This window comes from Vitis vinifera, chromosome 14 (genome assembly GCF_030704535.1).
Source record: "Vitis vinifera cultivar Pinot Noir 40024 chromosome 14, ASM3070453v1".
NCBI classification, from domain to species: Eukaryota; Viridiplantae; Streptophyta; class Magnoliopsida; order Vitales; family Vitaceae; genus Vitis; species Vitis vinifera.
Window position 1 is genome coordinate 5,062,076 of NC_081818.1, and position 22,280 is coordinate 5,084,355.

The window sequence follows — 22,280 nt, forward strand, 5'->3', positions numbered from 1 at the left end:
CTCTGCAACCACCTCTGCGTATGACCGACCACCTCTATATATGCTCTTTCTCATCTGAGTATCGCCAAACGTTTTCTTCGAATCTTCTCCGACTTGATCAGAATAGTCTTGCACTGAAAGAATCACCCTCCTAAGGACTTCCCACCCATTACCTTTAACACCCTCGGGAATGACAAAAAGTAAAGGTTTCCTTCTTGTAGCAATCTCGGTGATTTTCATGAAACGCCCTCTATTGTTGAAGCAAATCTCCATCAAGTGAATCTTATTCTTACCCCTGATCTTTCGTATGAATTCCCTGGAATCCTCTAACTCCACAGCTTTCTTCAAATGTTCCGTCAACCAATCCAACTCCCCCTTTCCAAATCCTACTGATACAACAAAACCTCGGCTCCTTTCTGTTACTGATACCCAAGTTCCGCCATTCGATCCTTCAAACTTTACCTGAAAAGACTTTTTCTCCACTTCAAACTTTTCAACTTTGCACTTCATCATGCCCGTTTTTGACCTTGAAACAATTGTTAAGGCAAGATCTTGAAATCATCCCCACTTTAGATGGGATGGCAGCATCATCAGACCTCAATAATATCAACAATCACATTTGAATCTATAGTTGGCAAAACGGGAATGCACAACCTCTATGCATCAGCTTGAGGGGGGATGCAACATCATGATCATGGGGAACTTTTACAAACAAAGCTTTTAGGAAAATTGGCAATTGGTTATGACACATTTCATTTATTAAAACCACCTTATTGCATTTATATAGGATCAAAAAGTAGTAATAAAAGGTGGCTTTGAACAAGTAGCAGGATTAGAAAAGCAAAAAGTTTTAGGGATTAAAGAGTATGAAGGAATAAAATAAAAGTTTCAAAATCTTGAGATAGGATCTTGGTCTCAAATATGGGTTAATGCTTTTAGTAGCAGCCATTCATGCCACTAGTTGTGGCTCCAATAATGATGCTAGTCAATATATCTAGTGGTGGAGCCAACAAGTGACTTGAGACAGGGGGCGTGGAGGAAGGAGGAGAAAAGGCAAACAATGAATAAACAACATTTATGCCCTATTGGTAATTAAGGAATTTTCCTCTCCTATCCTTGAGAAAGGGGGTTAAATCCCTTTTTTTGAAATCTTTTTTTCAAAAGAGAAATTGTTAGGGGGGAGGGGGCATATATGCCCCTCTTGGGCATGCATTAGCTTTGCCAGTGAATATGCATGTCTGATTGAAAATCATCTACACCTGTTTGAATCTTTGATGGCATGCTCATTTTGGTGCTTATTTTCCCATATCACCACTTTGGTTCTTATTAGCCCATATTACCCTTTGGTGCTTATTAGCCTATATTACCATTTTGGTAATAATTTTGGCTAATGTATTTGTTTTCAGTTAATATTTTTGTTGTACAAATCACATGAGCAAAATACAACCATTAGTGTGCATTTGGTATGTTGGATTAGGAATGGAAGCAGGATGAGAATAGAGGTGAATCATAATATCATGTGGAATAGTAGAATCAACATCCCAATAAGAGTGAGATTTGGTTTCCATGATAAGGAATTTTTTTTATTCCTATTCCCATTTTAGAAAACAATTCAAACATATTAATGAATGGGAATGGAATTGATTTCCTATTCCCATTCTCTATTCCAATGTTCCAAACATGGCCTTAAGGGATTGAAGGATTGAACTTATGAAGTCCTTGTGATTTTGTCATCTTTTTCTTCATCTTATACATGGTAAGGTTTACAAATGGTTTTGTAACCTAGTTTTACCGTATCTCCAAGATTGATTTTTGCCTTTTTTATATAAGGATACGCATTAGTAGATTTATAGACATTATATTTCATCCCTTTGAAGTTTGTTGTCTCATAAGCACTATATCTCTGTTGGAAATTCATTCTTGGTTTATTTCTTCATTATTCTGGATCACTTGTGTACATGAGCACATGCTAAGTGGAGTGTCATCCCCAAACCAAGTAGATGAAGCTAGCTTCATGAATTTGTTTTAACCATTCTGCTCTTTGTCAACATGCTTCTACTCCTAGATCCTTCAACTTGAACATTATGATTCTTTCTTGTGAAGTCATCAATCTTCACTGCATTTCACCAAATCATTCCCGTGAACTTTTCTTATCTCATCTTCCATTACCCCTGGCTTCTATGGTAAATAAATTCATTCAGTTCTAATCTATATTGAGTTGCCTTTGATCAATCTTTGCATCCCAAAATTCAGCAGTGCTCATTTTATGGATGTCTTGTTTCTTATTTATTTGTCATACAACATTGGATGATACCTCTCAAGTGCTGGTGGTCCTTATATGTGATTCATTGTATGAGTCTCTTTGGTCCACTGTCAATTATCCCTCATGGGGAAAATGAGGTTGATTCTTAAAATGATCTTTTTTTTCTTTCTTTTTTTTTTTAGGAGGGCCTACTGTACATTCACTACTTAGTAATATTATAGCACATTGTACATATGGTTTTGGCACCATACCATGATTCAGTCTCAAAAACAGATGGATGCCACTTAGCTGAATTGCTCTGATATTATATCAACCTTGTCTTTCCAAATTAATCATATTTAAGGTGATCCTGATGACTTGCTAGTTATAAACGGTAAACACTTTTCAGAAATGAAGTTATCTGAGATTTTTAATTATCTGTCACAAGGTTTTTTATGTGTCCAAGTCCATGATTAGTAGCTTTCCCATGCAGTTGAGTAGTCTGATTTATGTGTATCTACCCTGAATCATCCGTTTATGTTGTGAAGCTTATTTATTGATTTATTTATTTATTCATTTAATACTTGTTCTTAGGCTAGAATGGTTGATTTAATTTTCAGATGGAGTCTAGTTAATAGCTATGACTAAATTGAATGATTACCAACTTATGTTCTTGTGCAATCTGCAAGTCTTGGGACAAAGTAACACAAATCTTACATGCAGACTTCATTGTTTAGTGGGTTATATAATTTTTTGCCAGGTATTCATGCAGAGGTGGCTGGAGTAAAATATGAATACTGGTCATCCTTTGCCCCTCTTCCTGTTGAAGTTGTATTAGCAGCCGGTCAAAAGGCAAAAGAGGAGAATTCTTCATGTAAGAGTTCATTTGGATGCATGTGTTTAATTTTTTGTTTGTATGATTAGTTGGTCGGTTGTTTTGGTGTTGTTGTTGTTGCTTGTTTCCCTGTCAGAAATGGGGTTGAGGCCCTGTCTTTATAGCATTATGCTCGTGCTTTTGTCTGATGGTGCATGTCCAATGAGAAATTGGTTAGGTCAGCTGAGTCATCGGTGCATTCTCCAAGAATGGGTTTTCCATACTAGGACTTTTTTATCCTTAGGGATCATGAAATGAATGAACTGACTGGTTATAACCTACATGAACTAGAACTTCGAAAAGCTTAGATATAAGTTCCGTGTCTAATCTCTTGCTCAAAACACCGTTGCAGCTGCTGCTATTGTCATCACTATCATTAGTCTTCATCCCTCCTGCTGCTACCACTATTATACTTGCCATCACGATTGTTGCCCTGCCTTCACCACCACTATTGCACTATCACTGGTACAAGCACCTGTTCAACACCATGGCTACCACCAGCAATATTGGTGCTACAACCTTATCACTGTGCCACCACCACGAGAACCACATCCAGCACCACCATCATTGTTGTGGGAGCCCCTTCTGCTATACTGTTGGCAGCATAGCTACTAATGGCATCATCACCATAACATTACCACAAGCACCACCATTGCCATGATGACATCCCCTTATTCTTTCCAACACCTAGGCGCACTGTCATAAGACCAACCAGGGTTCAAATTATTGGCTTTTTTTGGACGAGTAATATACTGAATGACCATTACTAGTAAGATTTTGAGACTGGTTACTAGTTTTTCACTTGCAGCAACAACCCAGCCACTACATCACAACATGGTGAAAGAATCTGGCATTCTGAATCTACTGAAAAAAAATGCAACAATCTCTTCATTTCTTAAATGTTATGATGATGATGATGATGATGATGATGATGATGATGATCTACAAATATATTGTGATGAATAATTGATGGAAAATAATTGAAGAGTTATGATAATTGTTAGCCTGGTGTACATCGTGGATCTATTACCTACAGCTTAAGTTTTTGGTTCAATTTGTAAATTAAATGTTGGTCTTGTGTAAGAGTCTCTCCTTCTATTTATTCCCTATCTGTTTATCTTAATTCCTAATAATTGTGATTTGCCCCTTCATGTGCGAAGGTAGAGTTGCACTGAGGGAGTAAGCCTAGTATTTGTTGTGTGTCCCTTATGTAATAGTTAAACCTTTTAAATCAATTGGTAGCTTAACAATAGCAATTGCGAGAAAAAAAAAACGAAAAAGAAAGGCTTGGAACTTTTATCAGAACTATGACTACCAGCCTAGTTCCATCACAAAATCTTCTTCTTTGTATTCTCTGTATGCTTTTGTGGTTATTTAAACAATGTCAAATGCATTATAACTTTTATTAATTTGTTGATTGCATCTAATTGTACTTATTTTTTAAAACATTTTCATTATTTTTTTTCTTTTAAAATTTTGATCCTTTTAACTAGTATATGCCATATGGTTTGTATTGTCCAATACCAATTTGAGATGCCATGATTGGTCCTCTTAGGACTTCCCATGTCAGAAGCTGATACCGTTAAACCATAATGCTAACTGGCACCACTGCATTGCCATTATTGTTACTGTGAATGCTGTTGCTACCACCAGTACCATTGCTGCAGTCCATTCATCCACTGCACCAATATTGTTGTCACTCTCACCATGTTCTCCACAGCCATCACCAATGCTGCTGCCACCAACTCACTGCATCACTATCAACCATCCTACACTGTCATACACCACCCTGCTGCTGTCACTACTGCAAATTTGACATGATTTAAAACCATCACTTAATCTGTCAAATCCATTGCCTACCTCATTACCAAGGTTGCGACCATTTCCTGCACCATAATTATTCATAGATTTACTTTAACTGATTATAATATAATTTTATTTTGACCAACTGTCAAGTATAATCTTAACTAGGCAGTACATTATTTGGTGAGGGATGAATTCTATAATGAGGGCGCCAAATGTTGTCTGCCTAATTCATTTTATATCTGGATAATTTGTTTCAATAAAGTGAATTTTATAATTCATATTTCTTTCTGAGTGCAACTTGAATGTTTGTTTTTTTTTACCCCTTTTGTCTTAGTTTTTACTGATTGTATTTCTTTGATCTAACTCGCTGAGCAGCAAGCAGTGATGCAGAGGAAAGAGAAAAGGCTCCACGGGACTTGAATGAACCTTCTGGAGAGGGAAACATAGAGAGTATGCTTTTAGTTGAGATTGGTCTGCGAGAACTGGCTTCATTGAAGGTTTCTGTTATATCCCTATATTATTATAGTTTCACAGGTTCATATGCATATCAATTTTCTTCATTTAAATTTCTTGAACTTTTCATCATATATTTTATTAGGCCCTCCTATAAGTCTATATGTAGATACACTTCGATCTTAGTGCTGGGTGTAGCTAGCATTATGTCCTTGTTTCATTTGTGTTCATTTTTCCAATACTGTAGTTGGGGATGATAGTCGCCTTCCTTTAAATTGAAAATGCCGAAACACTATCCAAGATTAGAGGAATAAAAATAGCAGCATTTTGGTCCCTCAATCAAAATGACTAAAATGTTTTCCCATGACAAGATTGCATAAGAAAAAAAAAAAAAAAGAGAAAATCCCTTTGCAATTTGGTTAATCGTCTTTTTATGTTGGTATATTCTATTTTTTGAATTATACCAATTGGGACAGGTTTCGTCCTTAGCATTGAAGATGCCAAAACACTATCCAAGATTAGAGAAACAAAAATAGTAGCACTTGGACCCCATTCAAAAGGACTAAAATCCCTTTGCCAACGAGTTTACCGTATTTCAATATTGAAATCTTTTTTTAATTATACCACTTGGAACAATGGAATTTTGATTTAGACATGTAAACAAATTTGATAGTGGTCCAACATTTTAATTATAGGGATATGATTTTGTGATTATATGGGGTTGACTAATACATGAAATTGATAAATAGGTTTTAGCCAAGATTTTTTACTTTTGTTTTTTAGGTTGATATTTCCTCTTTTCTCTCCTTTTTAAAACATGGTATCCAAGCTGGATGGAATGGAGACTGGTCCTAGATTTATATGTGAAAGAGAATAAATTTTGATTGATGTAGGTTCTAAAGACTATGAGAAATGGCAGATCTGGCAGCAATAGATCACAGATAGTGTTTTGATGTTTCTAAAATTGATTATTCTTGTAGTTAGCAGTTTAATGCATTCTTTTTTATTGAAGGTAGAGGAGGCAGTTGTGTATGCATTGGCTCATCATCGGCGTTCCAGTTCACTGAAATCTGATTTTGCAGGTATCATTATTAGCATTTTATTATTGAAATAATTTATTATCAGTAAACTATTGGTAACCTAGTTATTTTAATATTAGGACTACTATGAAATATTTATTAATTTTATGATTGTTGTAACATTCTAGTTCAAAGCAGTTGATTGCGGAAATCTTCTATTTCATCTCTTGCACAAAGGTGTTGGTTGTTTAGTGAAGAAATAAATTAAACATTAAGTATTTTGGTGTTAAACAACCACTTGCTCATGTTTATTAAACATTTTTTTTTTATTTTGACACGACATAGCCCAATTACTACCCCTATTGTTAAACCACCACTTGTTCCAAAAGTTTAAGTTGTTTGATAATATGTCAATAATATATATCAAGCCAATTAACATTAATTGTTGGTTCCTTGATGGAGATTAAGCCCTTTGGATTTATTAATGAAAAGAATAAAAGGGTATTTTGGTAAATTTTTAATGATGTGGATTGTTTGGGGTCCAAGTTAATGGTAGTTGGTATTTTAATCCTATTTAGATTTGGAAGTCTTTTTCTATTAGGCATTGTAAAGCCTACAAATAAAGTTGTTTGATGTGACCAAAAGAACAATGAAGATGATAAAATAATAATTTATGCATCTTTAAAGCCTTAGTAAGTTTTTGAGATTTGCCCATAAATTCTTCTCATTCTTTCTCACCTTAATTCTTTGTTTTCTCCTAAAATACTAAAACATTGAGTCACTAGCTCATCCATATTTGATGGTAGACAACGACCTTAGGATTGTCCTAAATCATTGTTCTCTGTTGATGTTTGTGGTTTGCTTACAATGATTTTTTAATTAGTTTTAGATGCTTGCTATCACCAATTAGGAGAAAAAACCAGCATTCATTGAGTTCTTATTGAAAAATGAAACAAAGGTACAAGCTCTAATTTATACAAAGCATAACTTGAAAATAGACCTTAATTCTAGGAATAATAAAACCATATCTCCTAAGATTTTGTTGCTATTAATCAACAACATTTATTCAAAATTAAAAAAGTCAAATAACATTCAAATAATAGCTGATTATTTGGCTATTGGTTTAAAATAAAATTTTCCCATATTTAGAATGAATTGATTTTATTTGAATTATCTTCCAACGTTTTCTCTCAAGTTGGGTTGTACAAATTGAACATACCCAACTTGTCTACTAGCTGCTCGAATAATCTTCTTGATAGTGCTTTGGCAAGTGCATCTGCTACTTGTTTATTTGTTGGTACATAAACCATGCAAATTGTACCATCTTCAACCTTCTCCTTTATAAAGTGTCTATCAACTTCTACATGTTTAGTTCGGTCATGATGAACTGAGTTGTGTGATATGTTGATGACCACCTTATTATCACAATACATCTTCATTGGCACCCCTCCTTCACACCAATTTCTCCTAAAAGTTGTTTAAGCCATAGTAGTTCACACATACCATTAGCAATAGCACGAAATTCCGCCTTTGGCGCTACTTCTAGCTACTACTATTTGCTTTCAAGTTGCTCCACAGAAAGGTGCAATAGCTTGAAGTTGACGATCATCTATGGAACTTGCCAAGTCAACATCCATGAACCCTTCGATGCTTCTTGTTTCATATTTTTTTGAAAAATAATCCTTTTCTTGGAGATGCTTTAAGATACTTCAGAATTCTATATACAACTTTCATATGTTCTTCGTAAGGAGCATGCATGTATTAACTCATAATGCTTACTGCAAAAGTGATGTCTGGTCTAGTGTGGGAAAGATAAATTAGCTTTCCTACTAGACGTTGATATCTTCTGGTGTCGACGGGTGTGCTTTCTTTTTGTTCTCCAATCTTCTTTATCGGATCCATTGGAGTATCCACAGGTTTATATTCTAGCATCCCGGTTTCCTTCAAGAGATCTAGAATATATTTTCTTTGGGAAACTGATATTCCATTCTTGTTCCTTGCCATGTCCATCCCTAAAAAGTAATGTAAAGGTCATAGATCTTTAATTTCAAACTTAGCAACCAACTTCCCTTTTAATCGCTTCAGCTCCATTGGATCATTCCCAATCATTATAATGTCATCCATATAGACAATAAGAATAGTGACCTTACCCTCACTGTGACGATAAAACAAGGTATGATTGGATTGAGCTTGTGTATATCCATGCATCATGATGGCCTTGGTAAATCTCTCGGACAATGCACGGGGAGATTGTTTTAGCCCATAGAGAGATTTTCTAAGCTTGTAGACTTTCCCTTCATTCCTTTGATCGAATCATGGAGGCAATTCCATGTACACTTCTTCTTCCAGGTCTCCATTTAGAAAAGCATTTTTGATGTCTAGTTGTTGAAGTCACCAATCCAGATTTGCAGCAAGGGATAAAAGAACTCTTTCGGTATTAAGTTTGGTAATTGGGGCAAACGTTTCTTGATAGTCAATACGATTAGTTTGAGTGAATCCCTTAGCTACTAGCCTCACTTTGTACTTTTCAATGGACCTATCTGACTTATATTTTACAACAAACACCAATTTGCATCTAATAAACATCTTTCCTTTAGGCTTGTCCAGTAAATCCCATATTTTGTTTTTTTGGTTTAAGAGCTTTCATTTCCTCCATAACAGCTTCTCTCTATTGAGAATCTTGTAAAGCCTCATGAAAATGTTTCAAAACTTCTTCTCCTGAAAGTTTGGAAATAAAAGCTTGAAATTGAGGTGAGAGATAATTATATGACACAAAATTGGATATTGGGTGTTGAGTACATCACCGAACTCCTTTTCTCATGGCTATAGGCAAATCAAGGTCACTTACCTCAGGAAGGAAGTTGATTCTGATTCTTGACAGCACTATTGGTCCATTTTTGTCTCTACTATTCTCAAGTTACTCCTTGAATAGACACGAAGTTCTGGTTGCTGTAGTGAATCTCCCCCTGGCCTTGAATTTGTTTTTGTTGTTGACACCCCAAGTTTGACTAGGTTAGGTTGTTCTGGTTTGTCAGTTTCAAACACTGGCTGGTTAAGGAGGTGTTCTAGCTATTTAGGTGGGTAAGAAGGCTGGTTCAATAGTTGTTTTGGTGATACAGTTGGGTTAGGTAGCAAGTTTGGTGGTTGTTTTGGTAGTAGCCTTAGCAATGATATTCCACTCTTGTTCTTTGCCACTTTCATCCCTAAAAAGTAATGTAGAGGTCCTCTGAAGTGAATTTTTGGAGAAATAAGGTTGGTTCTCAAAAAATATAACATCTATAATGACAAAGTATTTTCATTTTTCAGGAGAGTAACAAGGATACCCTTTTGTATGGCTGAATAAACAAGAAAGACATATGCTAATGCTCTGGGATCCAGTTTGGTTCGATTTTGGTCAGGAACATGAATAAGGGTTTACAGCCAAAAACCTTGAGGGGAAGTTGGTTAATGGACCGAGTTTGTGGATAAAATTGAAGGAAGCTTTTTAATGGTGTTTGGTAATTGAGAACTCAGGTAAGCATACGATTTATAAGGTAAGGCTATAAGAATGGAATCCCCCCAAAATTGTTTTGGTATGTTTGTGGTAAACATAATGGATCGGGCTACTTCTCATATGTCTATTCTTTCGCTTAGCCACTCCATTTTGTTGAGGTGTACCTATGCATGAACTTTGATGCATAATCCCTTTTTCTAACAAATAATTCCCCAAAATGGTGTTAAAATACTCTCCCCCATTATCTGTTCGTAAGAATTTGATTTTAGCATTAAACTGGTTCTGAATTATTTGATAAAAAATTTTGAATGTTGGTTCTACCTTATTTTTTTCTTTCAAGAGATATAGCCATATAGTTCATATGTGATCATTAATAAATGATAAACAATTTTTTCCCAATTAGACTTTGTAGATGTGAGGGATCCCATATATCACTATGAATCATTGCAAAAGGTTTGGATGCTTTGTAGGGTTGAGAAGGATAATTGGGGCATTGATGTTTAGCAAATTGAAAAATATCACACTGAAAAACATCTTTATTATTGAAAAGAGAAGGAAACAAATGTTTCAAACATTGAAAATGAGGGTGGCCTAACCTAAAGTGCCACAACATTATTTCTTGTTGCTTAGTCCTAAAGGAAGATTCATAACCAGTTGTTTGAGCTTTGAGCTTGTCCATCCTAGGTATTGTCTTCCTTGAAGTAGTAGAACCCTCCATATTTCTCAGCATTGCCAATCCTCTTCCTCGAAGTCACATCCTGAAATTCACAATGATTAGGCAAGAAATAGGCAGCACGGTTCAAATCTTTGGTAAGTTGCTAATAGACAGCAAGTTACATGATAATTTTGGGACATGGTGAACATTGAAGAAGGTTATATGAGGCCCTAAAATTATAGTACCAGTCCCTGCAATACTAGCAAGGGATCCATCTACAATTTTAACTTTAATGTGTCCAGAACCTGGAGTATAAGTAGAAAAAAGACTTGCACAACCTGTTATATGGTCTGTTGCCCCTAAATCTATGATCCAAGGGTAGAATTTTTCTATTGTTCCACTCAAAGCAGTCTGAAATGCACCTTTTTGGGCTAGGAATGATGAGTTAATGAAGTTTTGGGTGTATTAGTGCATGATTGTGCTGGTACCGAGGCTGAGGATGGTGTTAACAATTTGTAGAGCTACTCTAACTGCTCCTAGTTTAAGGAAATGTTGAAAAAGTTCTCTCCTGGCCGTTGTTTAGTACCCAAAGTGGTCTAATATCCATTGGGTTCCTTCCTAGTGCCTTGGTTATCTCTGAAATATGGTGGTCTGCCATTTTGCTTCCAGCAGGTTTCACAGCCGTGATTGGATCTCTGACAGTGATCACACCAAAGGATGTTGTTCTTCTGTTGTTGCGAGTATTTCCACTGGAACTGTCATCTTTACAGGCTGCCAGGGCTAAGTTATCAACAATAGTATTGCCAGGAACAATAGGAGTTTTTACCCCACCAAGCATCACACGTTTGCGTGTCTCCTCTCTCCTCACCTCTGCGAAGATTTCTTCAATCACTGGAAGTGGCTTTATTCTAAGAAATCGGCCTTGAACCTCATCCAGTTCCTTGTTGAGTCCCGTTAAGAAGTCATAGATCCTTTCCTTATTAATCCGAGCTCTGTATCTTTCATAGTCGGCAGTGCAGCTCTAATCGCAATCATCAACTAAGTCCAACTCTTGCCGTGTTTTATTGAGTGATGTGAAGTATGTAGACATATCTGAATCTCCTTGACTTAAATTTCTGGCCATATTCCGCAACTCAAAAACCTGAGTTGATTTTTCTAAGTCAGGATACGCAAGATTTAGAGTCCTAAATTTCTTTTGCAGTAGGCTAATAGAGATAATTGCTCTGTACTTTGTCAGTCATAGAGTTTACCAACCACGACATCACAATCAAGTTGTTGGTGTCCCATGTGGGGTAAGTCAGGTCTGTTTTTGCTAGTTCAGTAATGGTCCCGTTTAGGTATCGTAGCTTGCCACAACCTCGAACCACCGTTAGCACTGCTCTTGACCATTGCAAAGAAAAATTCCTGTTCAATTTTTGTGTTGTAATTTGTTGCGAAGCATTTTTTGAGGTTAAGACGGTGGGAGCAATTGTAAGAGGTGTCTAAGAAGTGTCAGACAACTCCTCTGAGACACTACCCCTTCTTGCTCCAGCCATGGCTGTTTTGGCCTTTGTTTTTTCTCAATTAGAAGTCAGTTGGCTTTGATACCATGCCACTGATAAGGAGAAAAAACTAGCATTCATCGAATACTTATTGAAAAATAAAACAGAGGTACAAACCCTAATTTATATGAAGTAGAACATGAAAATAGACCTTAATTTTAGGAATAATGAAATCATATCTCCTAAGATTTCGTTGCTATTAATCGGCAACATTTATTCAAAATTTAAAAATTCAAATAACATTCAAATAATAGCTGATTATTCGGCTACTGGTTTAAAACAGAATCTGCCCATAGTTAGAATGATTTGATTTTATTTGAATTATCTTCCAACACTTGCTTCCATCCTTACATGCAGTTTTACTATAATTGAACAAGCACATTGACAGTGAAGGTGTTGAATGTAACCATTCATAAATATTGTCCTTTGTTGATTCTCTTCTGTTGAAAGAGAGAGAGAAAGAAGAAAAACCTTAATTCTCATTCATGTAATGTCTACTTACAATTGAGGAATATATATATATACAAGACTAGGAGTCCTAACTACCATACATGTGACCTATATTAACAAGGAAAGATTATATACTATAAATACATTATATTCAACACTCCCCCTCAAGCTGAAGCATACACGTCATATGCACCAAGCTTGTTACAAATATATTTAATCCTAGGACCTTTGAGAGATTTAGTGAAGATGTCTGCTAGTTGATCATTTGAATTAACAAAACTTGTAGCAACACATCCTGATGCGATCTTCTCTCTAATGAAATGATAGTCAACTTCAATATGCTTGGTCCTTTCATGAAAGACTGGATTGGATGCAATATGTAATGCGGCCTGATTATCACAGATGAGTTTCATCTGTTCATCCTTTCCAAATCTCAACTCTCGAAGAAGATGTCTCAACCATATGAGTTCACATGTTGCCAAAGCCATAGCTCGATACTCGGCTTCAGCGCTAGATCTGGCCACTACATCTTGTTTCTTACTCTTCCAAGATATTAGATTACCTCCAATAAAAACACAGTACCCTGAAGTGGAACGTCTATCTGTGGGTGAGCCAGCCCAATCTGCATCTGTGTAACCAACAACCTGAGTATGACCTCTGTTCTCGTACAACACACCTTGACCTGGTGTACTTTTGATATATCGAAGAATGCGGACTACGGCATCCCAATGGCTATCACATGGTGACTGTAGGAATTGACTAACAACACTCACAAGAAAAGAAATGTCTGGACGAGTAATGGTGAGATAGTTCAATTTACCTACGAGCCGTCGATATCTCCCGGGGTCTCCTAAAGGCTCCCCCTGTCCTGGTACAAGTTTGACATTCGGATCCATTGGTGTGTCTACCGGTTTACAGTCTAACATACCGGTTTCTTCCAGGATGTCTAAAGCATACTTCCTTTGGGAAAGGACCACACCAGAACTGGATTGAGCTATCTTAATTCCCAAGAAATACTTGAGTTTCCCCAAGTCTTTGGTCTGAAAGTGGGTAAAAAGATGTTGCTTTAGTTTCTGAATACCATCCTGATCACTGCCTGTAATGACGATGTCGTCCACATAAACAACCAGATAAATACACTGCCCCAAGGAGTTATGATGATAGAAAACTGAATGGTTTGCTGTACTGCGAAGCATGCCAAACTCTTGAACAACAGAATTAAAACGGCCAAACCATGCTCGAGGAGATTGTTTCAAGCCATATAGAGAACGGCGTAACCTACACACTAAACCAAACTCCCCCTGAGCAACAAAACCAGGAGGTTGCTCCATATAAACTTCCTCGGCAAGATCACCATGAAGGAAGACATTTTTAATATCCAACTGATAAAGAGGCCAAGAACACATAGCAGCCATGGAGAGAAGCAAGCGGACAGAAGCAATCTTGGCAACAGGGGAGAATGTGTCACCATAATCAGAACCATAAACTTGAGTATAGCCTTTAGCAACTAAGCGGGCCTTAAGGCGATCAACCTGACCATTAGGACCAACCTTAACTGCATAGACCCAACGACAACCAACTGTAGATTTACCAGAGGGTAAAACAACAAGATCCCAAGTGCCATTAGAGTGCAGAGCAGTCATTTCATCCACCATTGCCTGTCGCCAGCCTGGATGGGAAAGAGCTTCATGGGTGCTCTTTGGAAGAGAAACAGAGGATATAGCAGAAACAAAAGCAGAATAGGGTGAAGATAATAAATGATAACTCAAAAAATTGTAAATAGGATGAGGATTACGAATAGAGCGAGTACCTTTCCGAACAACAATGGGTAAATCATTAGGAAAAGGCAGAGCCGGGGCAGGTGAAGCCGAAGGGATAGGAAGTGGGTCAGCAGGTGCCTCAGCAAAAGGGAGAGGAGTAACGACACGAGGGCGACGATGATAAACCTGAAGTGGTCGAGGAGGCATAGCATCAGGTGGGGAGACAATGGGAATGGGTAAGACTTCAGAAACAGGAAGAAACTCAGAAGTGGTGGAAAAGAATGGTGAGTCCTCAAAGAAGGTGACATCAGCGGAGATAAAGTATCGATGAGTCTCAAGGGAATAACAACGATAACCCTTCTGAAGTCTGGAATATCCCAAGAAGAGGCACTTCATGGCTTTGGCGGAAAGCTTGTCCTGTCCAGGAGTGAGAATATGAACAAAGCAAGTACAACCAAAGACACGAGGAGGAAGGAAATAAAGTGGTTGGTCAGGGAAGAGAAGGGAGTGAGGAATCTGATCGTGTAAGATAGAAGAGGGCATACGATTAATCAAATAACAAGCGGTAAGAACAGCGTCCCCCCAAAAACGAAAAGGAACATTACTATTGAGGAGGATAGTACGAGTTGTCTCAACAAGATGTCGATTCTTGCGTTCAGCTACCCCATTTTGTTGAGGAGTATGAGCACAAGAAGACTGATGAAGAATCCCATGATGAGACATAAACGAAGTAAATGGGGCTGAAAAATATTCCCTGGCATTGTTACTGCATAACACACGAATAGAAATATTAAACTGGGTTTGGATTTCAGCATAAAATTTCTGGAAAATAGAGAATAACTCAGCTCGATTTTTCATTAAAAATAACCAAGTACATCGAGAATAGTCATCAATGAAAGTGACAAAATACTGAAATCCTAAAGTAGACGCAGTCCGACAAGGACCCCAAACATCAGTGTGGACAAGCTCAAAAGGAGACTTTGCCCGATTATTCAAACGCTTTGGGAACGAGACACGAGTATGTTTCCCAAGCTGACATGACTCACACGGAAGCGACGACAAAGTGGAAAAACGAGGGACCATCTTATGGAACTTGGAGAGACTAGGGTGGCCCAGACGATTGTGAATGAGGAGAGGAGCATCAGTGGAAATGCAAACTGCAGGAGATGAATCCAAGGTGAGGTGATAGAGGCCTTGAGACTCACATCCTATGCCAATCGTCTTCCCCGTACTCCGGTCCTGCAAGGTCACAAATTTATCAGAAAAGTTAATAGAGCAATTAAGAGTACGAGTGATTTTGCTGATGGAAATAAGATTAAAAGGACATTCAGGAGTATAAAGGACAGAAGTGAGAGGTAGAGAAGGCAGAGGAAGGGCCAAACCAATACCTTTAGCCACAGTTTGAGAACCATTAGCTAAGGTAACAGTAGGTAAAGCAGAGGTAGTAGTAATAGAGGAGAAGAGATCCTTATTACCAGATAGGTGATCAAAAGCTCCAAAATCTAGAATTCAGGGTCCAAGAGAAGATGTGTGGGTAAGGCAGGCAGAGGCATTACCAGGCTGGGCAACAGAGGCAACAGAAGCCTGAGATGCGGAAGAGCTCAGAGGCTGAGGCAGCGGAGAATCAGAGGACTGGGCCACATGGGCAGTGCGAGGAGGCCGTCCATGTAACTGATAGCAACGATCGCGAGTGTGACCAAGTTTATTGCAATAGGTGCAATGAGGACATTGACCTCTACCTCGGGTACCACTGCGGCCTCCTCGAGAGCTAGTTTGAGAAACTAATACAGAAGAATCTGAAGTGCTATCAAATGGCAAAGTCTGAGTGGAGGAGATACGGAGGAGGCGAGCAAACACATCATCCAAGGACGGAACTGATGAACTACCAAGAATCTGATCGCGGACAGGCTCAAGATCCGGACGGAGGCCAATAAGAGTAAGAACCATGAAGAATTTGTCAAGCTGTGTTTGTTGAGCCCCAACATCAGGAGTAAGAGGCATCACAGTCAAGAACTCCTCCTTAAGAGAGACAATCTGGCCAATATAAGTAGATAGATCCAAGTCCTGTTGGCTGATATGGACAATAGCAGAAGCCACCTTATAAAGACGCTGGATATCATTCGTGTATAATCCTTTGGCCTGAGTCCAAAATTTAAAACAAGTTTTGTAGGCCCGAAGATGAAGAAGAATCTTGGGATCAACCGATTGCCATAATACACTACATAACTGTGCATCTATCTTCCTCCACTGTACCCGGTCAACCTCAGGGATATCTGCCTCCTGTGTAATCAAGTGATCCTCATATCCTCGACCCATAAACCAAAGTTCAACAGAGGCAGACCAGGAAAGATAATTTTCACTGCCAACCAATTTCTCCGAAGTAATCATAGGAGATCCAGATATGACAGAGGAAAAAATGGAAGTTTTAGTAGCCATATCCACTTATCTGGAGAATGAAGTATGTTTGGATCGAAGAGAGCCCTAATACGGCTTCAGATTGCGGCGTGGTACCACCAGAAAGGTAGAAGAACACTTCCCAAGGCACGTGTAGGGATTGGAGTGGAGAAAAAGTAGTCGGAGCTTCACCGGAAAGACTGCTTGGAGGGCTGACGGAGACAAAAATCCCCAAAAGAGGTACGTGCAGGGCTCGGATGGGAGAACCAGGGAGGTAGGAAGGCTGGTCGGCGTCAGGCGAAGCTGGAGGAGGAGGCGCGTCGCCGGAAAAGGCCTCACGCGCTCTCACGCGCCGGTGCGTGAGATGCAGTCGCCGGCCGGAAAATTGCGCGTGGATGATCTTTTGGTGCCGGTGCCTTCACAAAAGGTTGAGATCTCCTCCAGGTGCTCCTTCTGGTATGGTCGGTGTCGGAAAAATACGTCGCCGGGAAAGTTCGCCGGCGGTGAGTGGTTTCTGACGACGATCCGACTGACCGGAAAGTATTGGGAGATGGGGAAGGTGACCGGAATGAAACATGGTCACCGGAAGGTTTCCCGGAGTTGATGACACGGGAAACAGGAAAGAATTAGGTTTTCTTCCTTGGCTCTGATACCATGTTGAGAGAGAGAGAGAAAGAAGAAAAACCTTAATTCTCATTCATGTAATGTCTACTTACAATTGAGAAATATATATATATACAAGGCTAGGAGTCCTAACTACCATACATGTGACCTATATTAACAAGGAAAGATTATATACTATAAATACATTATATTCAACATCTTCTTTCAATTGTTACTTTCTATCTTTTGTATGGAGAAATGCATATTAACATTGAGTTATTTTCTACTTGTCATTGTAAAAAAGGAACTATAAAATGCATAGTGAAAATTTGAAATCCTTGGTTGCCTTGCTTTTGTAATATTTTCCTCTAAACAGTTATGATCCTCATGCTTTTAAACTCACCAAAAGCATAGGCTTTCCTACTGGCCAATGGGTCTCTTACAAGATTCGTCCAATTCTCTCATGCCATGCAGTCATCTCCAAGATTTTGGCATCAATTTTTAGGGGTTTGATGTCAGGTTGAGAGGGGATGAATCTTGCTGTAATTTTTGGGTACCATCTATCATAAGAGTCTTCCTGCCATGTCATTGCAATAGTTTTTTTCCTTTTGTGTTTGGAAATTTCATTAGGAAGACAAATTTATGAGATGGAAAGTTTGTCATTCTTTGGTAATGTGCATGCTTCTTTTTTATGCTACTTGGCTGATGTTTCTTGTGATCATGATGCTTCTTTTGTCTATATTCTTTTACAATTGCTTCAAATACTTTTTTGGTTTAAACTATAGAATTTGTTCATTTTTGAATTGTTAACCTGAGGCTTTATGTGCTCCTTAGCTTCATGATTAATCAGTTATTTTTTAGATACATAATTCAATTTATCGCAACTACTATCTTGATGTGGTTATCTAACAAATTTCCTTGTACTTTTATTTTTGAATCATGGTGTAGGTGATTTGAAACTATCAACAGAGGCACATAATCTTTTAGAATCATTTGGTAAGTTCACATAGCAAACTATCAAATTTGTATGTAATATTAATTAGTGAAGTAGCATATGCCATGTGAGTGAGTGATAAAAATAAATTTTCCTGTCAAAATTTAGGTAAGTACATAAGGTGTTCAGAGATTTTGTAGGACATCTAAACTAAGTCAAGTCAAACTTGAGGCTCCATGATCAGATAGATGGTTTAGATAGGATGCTGTAGTATCTTTATTCTTTAATGACAAGAAATAGAACATGTTGAAGAATAGAATATTATTAATTAAGTTGTGCAAGGCCTTTTTCATTCTTGTATATTCATGTCACAAAATAGGAAGCTATATGTTAGTTGTGCATACACACTGAGGAATGGCTGATGTAGATAAGTGTACTATGTAACAACCAATCCAAGGAGGTGGGGAGCTGTTAAGTTGGTAGTTAATCCGATCTAGGTCACATGACAGAATATCTATTCTTGGTTATGAATATCTATTTGAATGTGAAGTATACATCTTGTCATTTTTGTTCCTGGATGAATTTCTCCATGATAATGGCTGAATTTAAGATTGAAGCTGGTGTATTGTTAGGGAAAAAGGGTTGACCTGGAATGATTGCCATATGCCTCATTAAGCTATGAGGTTGATGTGGATGGCTGCAATTTCTGCCTGGGCAATCCACTGGTCAATTAGGCTGATTTCTGGATTTACCTCAGCACTCTTGGAGCATGAAATTCATTCCATGGCTCACTATGTAAAATTATGAATCTTCTTTTTCCTGTGTAACTGTGCTATGATGAAATTTCTTAAGCTTACGTTTTTTCAATTCCTAACTTTTATTGTTTGCCTCAATGAACTTAGCTTCTCATACAATACTGTTTAAAATTTGGCTAGATTGATGTTAAATTTGTCTAAAGAATTATATTTTCTTTCAGAATTGAGCCAAGAGGAATCAGAAGATGTGCTTTTTAAACAGGTATGATGAGACTTGTTTTGCAAGTTCTTTCTTTACCTATCCTCGAAGAAAATTATTATTATTATAGTTGCTCAGTAAACCCACAGTAATCTGTTAAGAATCATTTCAAGAACTTTTTTTTTTTTTCTTATTGTTTTCTTTTCTTGGGTTTTATGTTATCACCATTGAAGGAACACTTGAGATGTTTTCTTTTCTTTTCTTTCCTTTTTGCTTCAGTTCTTTAAAGGTATTTTGCCCTACCAATATTGTTGTGGGAGAAGAGTTTCACAAACCTGGAACTTAAGCCTAAGAGGAATTGGGTGTTTCAGAAATATAAAGGCATATAGAAGATATTGATTCCCAAAAAAGATGGGCATCATGTAAGCTTGAGTCCCCTGGATGCAGTAATATTCTAGTTGAGGTTTGGGAGTGTATGGGTGATGGTGACAGAACTTATCCAACACTTAAATATGCTGAATGAGTAATGATTTCCACGCCTATTTATATCAATGTAGATCCTAGTTTTTGGTGTAGAGGTGTTCTATAAAGAGTGGTGAATTGAAAGAGCTCTTACCTTGAAGGTAGTGTAGTGCAACCTCAGAGAGATGCAAAGGGTGAGAGTGGCAGAATAGATAGGGGATCAGTCATGCTCCAGAGTGGAATCATTTGCAATGAGCTTTTTGTGGCAGTTGTGACACGTGCCTGAATGGTTGCCAACCGGATTGCAAAACCTGCAGGCCTAGGCCCAATAGGCTCCATGGATTGGACAGGCATACTGGGGAGGAAGGGGGAAATGCATCTTGTTGGAAGTCGAAAAACTTGACAATTATGTGGTTACTGTTGTGATAACTGATTTTCCAGGAAAAATATGGATGAGAGAGAGAGAGAGAGAGAGGTGTTTCTGGGTGGAAGTTGAACCAATTGAACAATTATAGTTATTACTGTTGTGATAGTCCATTTATCAAGAAAAAATATGGATATTTACCCCAGATAGGGCATTTGAGATGAGAGAGAAATAGAGAGATGTATCTTGGTGGAAGTTGAAGGCCATTTAAATGTAGAAGACCCTCTTCCTCAAGGGATAGGGGAAAGACGTATCTTCGTGAAAGTTGAAACACTCAAACAATTGTATTTGATTATAGTTCTTACTGTTTGACAGTCAATTTTTCAAGGAAAATATGGAGATTTACCCCAAATAGGCCATTGGATATGAGAGGGACAGTGATGTATCTAGGTGGAGTTTGAAGTCCATTTAATTTAGAAGACCATCTTCCTTGAGAGAGAGAGAAACTAATATGGATATTTTCCCCAAATAGGCCATTGGATATGTGAGAGAGACAGTGGTGTATCTTTGTGGAAGCTGAAGTCCATTTTAGTTTAGAAGACCATTTCCTTGATTTTTTTTTTTTGCAAAAGCTCAAGTAACTTCAATATGGAAGTCCTTGACAATATATGCATGCCTAATTCATAGAAATGCTTTTGATTCATCTTTTAATGTTGGTTTGAGAATGAATATCACATTAAAAAAATCCACGGATGTTATTACCATGCTTGTTTGGTTTTTGGTTTACCAAACTTCTTACTCCTGTTTAATCTGTTAGAATCTATATGATAGCTGCATTTTGTAGTTTCTAAAGTTGAGTCACTTCTTGGATGCTTGTTCAATTTTCGCTTGCAGGCTTGGCTTACTTATTTCTGGAGAAGAGCAAAGAATCTTGGTGTAGAAAGGGATATTGCTGATGAACGTTTGCAATTCTGGATCAATCACACCACTCGGCAGCCCGCCTTTCATGATGCAGTTGATGGTACTCTCTCTCTCTTTCTCTCTGTATTTGTGTGTGTGTGTGTGTGTGAAAGAGAGAGAGAGTGTGTGTTCACCAACGTTTGCACTTACTATCATCTCCCATGCTAGCTGCCTTAAACTATCTGATCATGAGATGCATATCTTTGCAGTGTAACTTCACTTCCCTCATTTTTACCCAATTTTTATTATTTTCAAGCTACATTTTCTGTTATATCAGCTCGATTTTTCATCTTTCAAAATTCAGAAAGCAATTATTTTCTATGATTTACATTCAGCATGAAAAATCTGTAACAAAATTTTGCTGTTTGTAGCTAACATCACATGTTTTGCCAATGCATCCCATCAAAATCTATAAAGCCAAAGAATAAACTTGTGAAACATGCAAACCCACTTATACCTGTGGAGTCCACTCCTAATGCAGACCCAGGATCGCATGAATGGAGGACTCATGCTAAATAACATGCCGGATATGAAAGAAATCAGATTCTAACTCTTTTTAGCCTTTAGGACACAATAAGTATAGTAACTAAAACGAATTTGTTTGCTGAAGCTTTGTTTTCATGTCACAGTTGAGCGTGGCCTTGTAGAGCTCAGGAAGCTAGGGATTGAACACCAACTGTGGGAAGAATCTCGCAAATGGATTGGGCAAGATTTCACCAACCCCAGACAGCAGATTGATCCGGACTACTGATGTACAGTTGAACCTTTTGCCCACACCTATTCCTTTTCAGAAATTTATTCTCATCTTATGTTTCTAGTTATTGAGGTGAGACCCTGATTAGGCTGTTAAATTTGAGTTACATACATCCTTGTTTATTCTTATTGAATTATCATATAAAAATTCTGCCCAAACATCACTTGGCAATTTACTAAGCCTTTTCTAGTTGGAGTCATTTTGAGTATATGTAGTCATGTCTTTTTTAGCAGCTTCTCAAAACAAGACCATCCTATTGAAGCAAATGGTAGAGAAAATTGGGAGATCCCTAGGGTCTCATATGCATATCCCCCTGAATTGGTTGATCCCTAGCATTTCTTAAATCTATACAACAGGTATTGCAGTTAATGAACTCATTTATACTGAAATTAAGATATATCCCTTCCGGTTTTTGCCATATATTATTATATCTTGGTTTGGGTTCATGATGCTTTTGGAGCACTGAATTACTGTCAACAATGGCCTAGTTTAATGCTTATACCTTCTTAGGTAACAACAATAGGTGAGCATACCCAAGGAAAAAACCAAAAAGACAAATTAATCGGTGTTCTTACTGCTTATT

General features: G+C 37.7%; 1 protein-coding gene across 2 annotated transcripts in view; it reads left to right on the plus strand.

Annotated features, from left to right (window-relative positions):
• LOC100260652 (coiled-coil domain-containing protein SCD2) overlaps positions 1-21,876 on the plus strand; it is a 71,135-nt gene extending 49,259 nt beyond the window's left edge. For both annotated transcript variants that reach the window (XM_059742849.1, XM_019224699.2), the window contains 7 exons: positions 2,982-3,095; positions 5,277-5,398; positions 6,367-6,436; positions 18,218-18,265; positions 19,180-19,220; positions 20,878-21,004; positions 21,573-21,876. In XM_059742849.1, coding sequence (XP_059598832.1) covers positions 2,982-3,095; positions 5,277-5,398; positions 6,367-6,436; positions 18,218-18,265; positions 19,180-19,220; positions 20,878-21,004; positions 21,573-21,694 — 644 coding nt within the window. In that variant the 3' untranslated portion in view covers positions 21,695-21,876. The remainder of the gene's footprint in view (positions 1-2,981; positions 3,096-5,276; positions 5,399-6,366; positions 6,437-18,217; positions 18,266-19,179; positions 19,221-20,877; positions 21,005-21,572) is intronic.
• Positions 21,877-22,280: the final 404 nt, after the last annotated feature.